Here is an 8,679-nt window from a genome sequence, read left to right as displayed (position 1 = left end):
GGCCCTGTTTAGAGATTCACAAGTGACTTGAGTACAGATTAAATATTCCTTGTTATTGTTTTTTTAAATAAACCCTTCTTAGGAGAAACTACTTTCTACCCACTCTTTGTGTGTTTCATTCCCTCATTGGTGTGTCCACTAATAAATACAAATATATTAAAATGACACAGAAGTACACCTCTACTCTGCTATAACGTGACCCGATATAACATGGGTTTGCACATAGCGCGGTAGCAGCGGGGCTCCAGTGGCACTTTAAAGGATCCAGGGCTCCAACTGCTGCAGAGAGCCCCGGGCCCTTTAAATCACCGCAGGAGTCTTGCCGCTGCTACCCCGGGGCTGCGGGAGCGGGGCTTGGCCGGCGCTTTAAAGGGCCTAGGCTCCCCAAAGTGGCCAGAGCCTGGAGCTCTTTAAATCACCACCGCTGCTACCGGGGCTGCGGCAGTGGGGCCCACTGGTGATTAAAAGGGCCATGGGCTGCTGCGGGGAGCCCTGGGCCCTTTAAATCACCGCTGGAGCCCTGCTGCTGCTACTCCAGAGCTGCGGCAGCGGGTCTTGCCGGCAATTTAAAGGGCCCAGGGCTCCCTGCGGCCAGAGCCCCAGGCTCTTTAAATCGCTGCTGCAGCCCTGCCGCTGCTACCCCGATATAATGGCATTTCACTTATAACGCGGTAGGGGTTTTTGGCTCCCCACGACCATGTTACATCAGGGTAGAGGTGTATGAGGGAGAACAAAAAGACGGTTACTCACCTTTGTAACTGTTGTTCTTCGAGATGTGTTGCTCATATCCATTCCAGTTAGGTGTGTGCGCGCCGCGTGCACATCCATCAGAGAAACTTTTACCCTAGCAACACTCGGCGGGCCGGCAAGTCGCCCCCTGGAGTGGCGCTGGTATGGCGCCTAATATATAGCCCTGCCGGCCCACCCGCTCCTCAGTTCCTTCTTGCCGGCTATTCCGACAGTGGGGAAGGAGGGCAGGTGTGGAATGGATATGAGCAACACATCTCGAAGAACAACAGTTACAAAGGTGAGTAACCGTCTTTTCTTCTTCGAGTGCTTGCTCATATCCATTCCAGTTAGGTGATTCCCAAGCCTTACCTAGGCGGTGGGGTAGAGAGAGATGCGCCTACTACTTTCTCGTCGGAAGGAGTACAGAAACCGATTTAAAGAGCCCCTTATATTGATATAAAGGCCTCGTAGTGTGACGGGTGCTGCCTAAATAGTTTAACGCTCTAAAATCGTTTAAACGCGTAGTGTAGACAGCGCCTTAGATAAGATAATTAAGAAAGGTGAGAGTGATTCTTTAGAACAGAGGAACTAGATCAGAGGTGGACAAACAACGGCCCGTGGGCCACATCCGGTCCGCAGAACCCCTCCCGGCCCCTGAGCTCCGTCTGGGATGCTAGCCCTCGACCCCTCTCCTGCTGTTCCCCCCTCGCCCGAGCCTCAGCTCACCTCACCACCAGCGCAATGCTCTGGGTGGCAGGGCTGAAAGCTCCTGGGCAGTGCAGCTGCAAAGCCAGCCTGACCCAGTGGTCTGTGCTGTGCGGTGCGTGGCGTAGAGCTGCCAGCCACCGTTCCCAGGCAGCACAGTAAGGGCAGGCAGGCGGGGTGTGGATAGGGGTCATGGTGGTCAGAGGGTGGTTTAATGGGGCAGAGTCTGGGGGGCAGTTTAGGAGGAAGGGGGGATTGGATGGGGCAGCAGGGGCAGTCAGGGGCAGGGGTTTCCAGGGGCAGTCAGGGGACACAGGGAAAAGGAGTGTTGATGGGGCAGGAATCCAGGGAGGGCAGTCAAGAAAGAGGGGGGGTTTGGATGAGGTGATGGAGGGCAGTCAGGGGTGGGGTTCCAGGGGTGGTCAGGGATAGGAGCAGGAGAGGTGGGGTAGGGATCCCGAGGGGCTATCAGGGGGCAAGAAGCAGGGGGGTGGATGGAGGTGGGCGCCAGGCCAAGCCCCCCTCCCCTAACCGGCCCCTCCATACGATTTCCAAAATCTGATGTGGCTCTCAGGTCAAAAAGTTTGCCCATCCTGATCTAGAGTGTGGCTGAACACTTATGAGGTAGGAATCCTAGGAACAACAGGACTGTGGCAAGGCTCAAGCTGAATTTCTGGTTATCTATTATGTACTTGTTAATAAAGCCTACTCCAAGGAACTGGTGGATTTTTTGGCTTCAACATAGAAGGTGGCTTTGCTTAAAAGTAGGCTGAGCAAGGCACAAAATATTTAGTATGAAAATACTACAGTGGTGGAGTATAGTTTAGCACAAATTATATATTGAAATTTCCTTAGAACATTGGCCTTTACTCTGTGTTTCAAACTCTCATAGTTTTTCATAGAGTCATAGATTCTAGAACTGGAAGGGACCTTGAGAGGTCTTCGAGTCAGTCCCCTCCCTCATGGCAGGACCAAATACTGTCTAGACCAGTGCTTCTCAAGCTATCTGATGTGGGGACCGGCAATTTTTTTTCCAATGGGCCAGGGACTGGTGCCATATTATTATCTATTCGACGCTCTATGAGGACTCTCGCCTCAGATCGCATGCTGATGCTCGCGACTGGGGACCAGTCCATGGACCACACCTTGAGAAGCATGGTCTAGACCATCCGGATAGACATTTATCTAACCTACTCTAAATATCTCCAGAGATGGAGATTCTACAACCTCCCTAGAAATTTATTCCAGTGTTTAACCACCTGCCAGTTAGGAACATTTTCCTAATGTCCAGCCTAAACCTCCCTTGCTGGCAGTTTAAGCCATTGCTTCTGTTCTATCCTTAGAGGCAAAGTGAACAAGTTTTTCCCTCCTCCTTATGACACCCTTTTAGATACCTGAAAAACTGCTATCATGCCCTCTCAGTTGTCTCTTTTCCAAACTAAACAAACCCAATTCTTTTCAGCCTTCCTTCATAGGTCATAATTCTCAAGCCTTTAATCATTCTTGATGGTCCTTCTCTGATCCTCTCCAATTTCTCCACATCTTTCTTGAAATGCAGTGCCCAGATCTGGACACAATATTCCAGTTGAGGCCTAACCAGTGCAGGAGTAGAGCAGAAGAGTGACTTCTCGTGTCTTGCTCACACACACCTGTTAATGCATCCAGAATCATGTTTGCTTTTTTTGCACCAGCATCACACTGTTGACTAGTATTTAGCTTGTGGTCCACTATAACCCTAGATCCCTTTCTACCATACTCCTTCTAGACAGTGCCATCGTCCGCATGTATGTGTGAAACTGATTGTTCTTTCCTAAGTGGAGCACTTTGCATTTGTCTTTATCAAACTTCATCCTGTTTACCTCAGACCATTTCTCCAATTTGTCCAGATCATTTTGAATTATGACCCTATCCTCCAAAGCAGTTGCAACCCTCCCAGTTTGGTATCATCTGCAAACTTAGTAAGCGTACTTTCTATGCCAATATCTAAGTCATTTTATCATGTGTCTTTATCATGCTATGTGATGTTTTACTTAAAGCCCTGGCTCCTGCAGACAAGTGATTATGTGAGAATCTCAGCTTTCATTTGAAAACTAAGTACATTTTTAAGTCTAATGATTCCAAGAAAAGCTTGAAAATGCGTCTCAAGTGCATGCTAACAGCTCAGAAACAGAAGGCAAATAAAAAAAAAACAGCATTTATTTTTATTTAAAAACAAACCTATCCTGTAAGTCAGTCTCAGGATTTTTTGGAAACCTGTCTCACAATTTTTGAATGTTCAGGGTTGGCAATACTGCTTACTTTGCTTGGATAAAAAAGCATATCCTAGTTACGTACTATGTCACACTGTTCCCTGGTATGCTCTTATTTGCCCATCAATTACTGAGATCTTTATCAACCTTTTTTTTTATCATATTCTTACATCATAAAGATTCTTAAACCCAGCAAGTTTCATGTGTTGATATTTTTGTTTAATCCAAACCCCACTATGGGCTAATTCCTGCTACTTTATTTATGCAAAACTTTCATGGGTGAAATTCATCCTCGTGCAAAGGGCTAGCATAAGGCTTGTAGATCATTTAAAGTGTATTTTAAGAGGTGTAAATAGGTGTTCGGTGATAGACACCTAGGGCTGGCCTTCTCAAGAGGACAGAATTTCACCCCATATGAGTATCCTATGTAAGTAAAAGTTGTTGATATGGAATAATGCATTAACTAGATAATTAACCAGATAATGGGTGTTGAAGCAAAGAGGGGTTAAATTTGACCAAGTCTTTCTTCTATTAATCCCGGAAAGCAATATAAAATTCCTCAAAATCTTTTCACTAGGACATAATAATTTCCCTCCAGTAGGAGGTGTAGACCTGCCCCTTTCAAGCACTAACTTAACCATAATGCAGAAGAGGGGAACCAGGATCATGTTTCAACAAAAACATTAGTAGGCAGGGGACAATTCTGACTAGAAATTCAGTTGTGGACAGTACAGATGTGGCCACTGTTTTCTTATTCTGATCTCAAGAGAGAACTTAATTCAGTTATCTGCGAGTTTTCTCTCTCCCTGACAGTAAGAGTGCACTCAATTATTTATGGTTCTGTTGGAGAATACAAGAAAAAAAGATTATTATATTGTGTGCAGTGGTTATATGACATTCAGAAGCAGGAACAGTGCTGGACAATGGAATCTGCTGAGGTGGATTCTTTTTATCCCTGCTGCTGCTGACTGAATGGTAAATAAAGGTTCATCAGCATCATGGCAGGAGTTACCGTGGGAATGAAGTAAAACAGGGATTATAATGGTATTGTAACAGGATGGTGAGATTCTTCTGTTGACCCACTGTGTTAGGTGGTGGTGGACCTGTGTGTGCAGATGCTCACTGAGCCCTGCACGCGTCTTGGGCAGGTAGGTGCCACACACTGGAGATAAAGGCAAAGGAGATGGCTCTCTGATCAAAAGAATTTATGGGGTTGAACAGTCTTAGGCCTATGGAGGAAAGCTCGGACAGTACTTTGTGTTTGTTTTGTATTCGTTTTTTAATAAAGCCAAACTCCAGGAAGGGGTGCGTTTTGATCCCACAATGTCTCTTGATTATTTTGGAGCTGGGTGGAAATGCCACTTGCGTTTACGATTATGGGTTGCTGGTTCAAACTATTTGATTTGGGCCCAATTACTGGTGAGGGAAAACTATTACTTACCAAATGGTTACCTGTAGATCATGTAGAATTATGGAGAAGTTTCAGTCTAGTTCCTAGTGTACAAGTTTCCATATTACACTACCAGGGCACCACAATGTGCATCCTCGTTGACAGTCTCAGTAGAAAGGACAATGACTGAGCAGTGAAACTGAACCACTCACTTGCCCCTTCAAGGGGGCCCATCTTGTTCAAACTTCAGCATGTTATTGCATCACTAAGAATATGTCTTCACTCCAGGGTTAATCCAGGCTATTACTTGGATGTTGTCCATAACCGCCCTTTGGTCCACACACAGCGCCTCTCACCTGAGTTCAGGGGTGCTTTCAACCTGAGCTACCTGGCATGGCTGGAGGTGTGGATTAGAGCCAGGTTTCACTTTCACTCAGGCTCGTAATCCATCCACACAGGCTAAATCACTCAAGTGTTGATGTCCTCCAATAATTTCCAACAATTCCTTCTGTGTGCTCAGAAAGACAGACAAGTTCCCACCTAATCTTCTGGGAAAGAATCAGAGTGACTCACCTTACTCAAGCACAAAAGAATAGTGGGATATGTCCCCAGAAGTCCTAATGACACACATTTATGTGACTGCACAGTAACTTGGGTAGGACTTTGACCCCAGATGTGAGTAGCTGTAATGCACCCAGGCTAACTGTAGTGAAGATATATTCTAAGGGGCAACTCCACTTCTGCTATGCATTCTGTACTCTTTCTGTGGATAAAGAGAGGAGTATCATTACCATAGAGTGGAAAAAGGCCAGTGCCTTTCACAAGCACTAAATGCATTTTAGAAAAAAAAATGGAAAGGAAAACAAGATGTGAAGATTCTTCAACAGCCCTTCTGTGGAATGTAAAATTTGCTACAGGGTTCTAAGCTGTTTAATGAGCCCCGTAGGAGTCACTTTTTAAAGTCACTCTTGTTAATTATCCTGCATGCACCAGATATCCAAGAAAGCTGACATAGTAAAGTTATATACAGCGTCTCAGTGACCTCTTTGCAATGAAGATAATATCTGTCCAATAAAGCCTCGACAAAATGACAGTGACAGCTGCACTGTGGTATTCAGTTTGATTTGCACAGGTCTGTTCAGCAGTGTTGGGAGCAAGTCTTTCATTACAATATGCAGCACCAAGAAAAACAACTTAAACCCATCCTAAAAAAGTGAAAATTTCCCTCCATAGCTGCAGAAGCTGGTTTTGGTAACCAGAAGCAGGTGATCTTCATAGTTTTCTCCATATCTCTATGGTTTGATTTTTTTACTGTCTTCAAAAGGCTGCAATCCTTTCTTCACTACTGATTTCAGAAAGGAAGGAAACCTCACTTCTTTCAAAAGCAGCAGCAGTCTGGAGTATTATGGGAGCAGAACACTCGAAGGACAAGCATCAGAGAAGAATGTTTTTGCTGAGGAAAGGTCAGAGACTTCCTGCATGGGAAGAAGCTCTTATCCCAGGAAAAGATCCAAAGTCACTGCTGAAGCATGGATTGCGTTATGTCAGTCTGAGCCTCATAATGAAGGGGATGACAAATGTGCCTGATTTTTTGTGGGGCTTGTCGGAGGTGCAGAAATTGAACCTTTCACACAACCAGCTGGTGGTTCTTTCTCCGGCTTTGGGGAAACTAGACAGATTAGCAGTGCTGAACTTGTGTGGCAATCGTCTCAAGTGCCTGCCTAAAGAGACCGGGCTACTCAGAAACCTGAAGGTTTTATTTGTCGATATGAATTGCCTGAGTGAAGTGCCAGCAGAGCTCAGTCTGTGCACAAAGCTGGAAGTTTTGAGCCTTTCGCACAATTGCATCTCACAACTCCCTTCAAGCTTCACTGATTTGACAAACCTAAGGAAGTTGAATCTGAGTAACAATCGTTTCGTTAACATCCCCTTATGTGTTTTTGCATTGAGGAGTTTAGATTTCTTGCACTTAGGCTCCAACAGACTTGAAAACATTGCAGAAAGTGTCCAGTACCTGGTAAATTTGCAGATCTTTATTGTAGAAGATAACAACATTCGCACCTTGCCACGGTCTCTCTGCTCCATCACTGCACTTGAGTTACTAAATGTAGCTTACAATTCTATTCAGACCCTTCCACATGATCTCTATCTGCTGCACAGATTGCCAAAAATTGCTTGGAATCCAATGGATAAAGGGCTTCATATTTTACATAACCCATTATCCAGACCACTGCCAGAGATTGTAGAGGGAGGACTGGACGTGCTCTTCAACTACCTTAAAGAGAAAAAGCAACACAACTAAACTTGCACTGTGTTTGGGATTAATGCTGTCACCAAGACTCAGTCCTGTCAGTGCACTTTCTTAATCAGTGGTTTCCATTTCATAACACAGGGAGACAATAAAGACTAAAGATGGTTTCAGTAAAGTTTGCTGAAAACGTGAAATCTGACTATCTGGTTTTAACTGTGCATAGAGTGTATTTTCTAAAACATCCCTCTCTGTAACTTTTTCAGTATTTGGTGTGTCTTTTAGGAAAAACTGTGGTCAAAATTTTGCTCTTTATTATAAATAAACAAATTAATGCAGGCCATTAGCATTGTAAAGAGTACATTTGCCATCTTTCAGACTGTAGTAATATTAATATAAATGAGATTTACTGTATGTGGTGTGCATTTGCACTTTAATTCGTGTTCATTTCTTCCTACACAGATAAACCACTCCACAAACATGCACTGCATCTAAGTGACTTTCAAGGGGGAACATTTGATTTATTCACAGAAGAGATTTGCTAATATGTCCCAAACTCTATTAACAGTCAGGTATTACATTATTAGTGTGGTTCAACACCATGTGGCTATTGGCCAGGATGAGCAGGGATGGTGTCTCTAGCCTCTGTTTGCCAGAAGCAGGGAATGGATGACAGGGGATGGATCACTTGATTACCTGTTCTGTTCATTCCCTCTGATGCACCTGGCATTGGCCACTGTCAGAAGACAGGGCACCTTTGGTCCAACCCAGTATGGCTGTTCTTAAGTTCCATTTTACAGCTTGAACTAACCACTATTAATTACAAGTAAATTCTGAAGGCAATTGGGGGATCTCCCAGTTGTTTGGATCAAATGTCCTCAAAGGTAAACAAGTCTCCCACCCTCCGCACCCTGCAACATGCAAACTTCCCGACAAAGGCTTCCAGGGCCCCTACAACAGCATTATCACAGAAACCTGGATCATCAGAACTTCTAGATGGAATTCACACATGCTTTCATGAGATATCATCAGTCTACCAAATGAAGATTGTGTGAATAAGATGTGACTAATATTACTGGATAAACAACTGCACTCATTTCCTTGCCATACTTCCCTGCAATCTGAGCCATAAAGTAACTTTATTCAGGAGACAGAATATATTTTAGGTGAACTGAAAGTATTTTTTTATCAGGAAAGCACTACCCATCCAATCATCAGCTTGTGAGAGCCTCAAAACCAACTACTTCTGTAATTTTCAGCATTACCGGGGAGCATAAAAGTCATGTCTGATGTAGTTCTATATACTGATCTTTTGTAAATGACCATTAAAATTTTATACTCAGTAAGAGCAGGTAATA

General features: G+C 44.3%; 1 protein-coding gene across 1 annotated transcript; it reads left to right on the top strand.

Annotated features, from left to right (window-relative positions):
- The first annotated feature begins 6,232 nt into the window (after positions 1 to 6,232).
- On the top strand, positions 6,233 to 7,646 carry LRRC30 (leucine rich repeat containing 30). Its single transcript, XM_032805253.2, has one exon. It carries the CDS (start codon positions 6,479 to 6,481, stop codon positions 7,373 to 7,375), a length of 897 nt encoding a protein of 298 aa, XP_032661144.1. The 5' UTR covers positions 6,233 to 6,478; the 3' UTR covers positions 7,376 to 7,646.
- Positions 7,647 to 8,679: the final 1,033 nt, after the last annotated feature.

Source organism: Chelonoidis abingdonii, chromosome 2 (genome assembly GCF_003597395.2).
Source record: "Chelonoidis abingdonii isolate Lonesome George chromosome 2, CheloAbing_2.0, whole genome shotgun sequence".
In the NCBI taxonomy this organism is placed as follows: Eukaryota; Metazoa; Chordata; order Testudines; family Testudinidae; genus Chelonoidis; species Chelonoidis abingdonii.
Note: the sequence above shows the minus strand (reverse complement) of the source record. Positions and strands in the feature narration are given on the sequence as shown.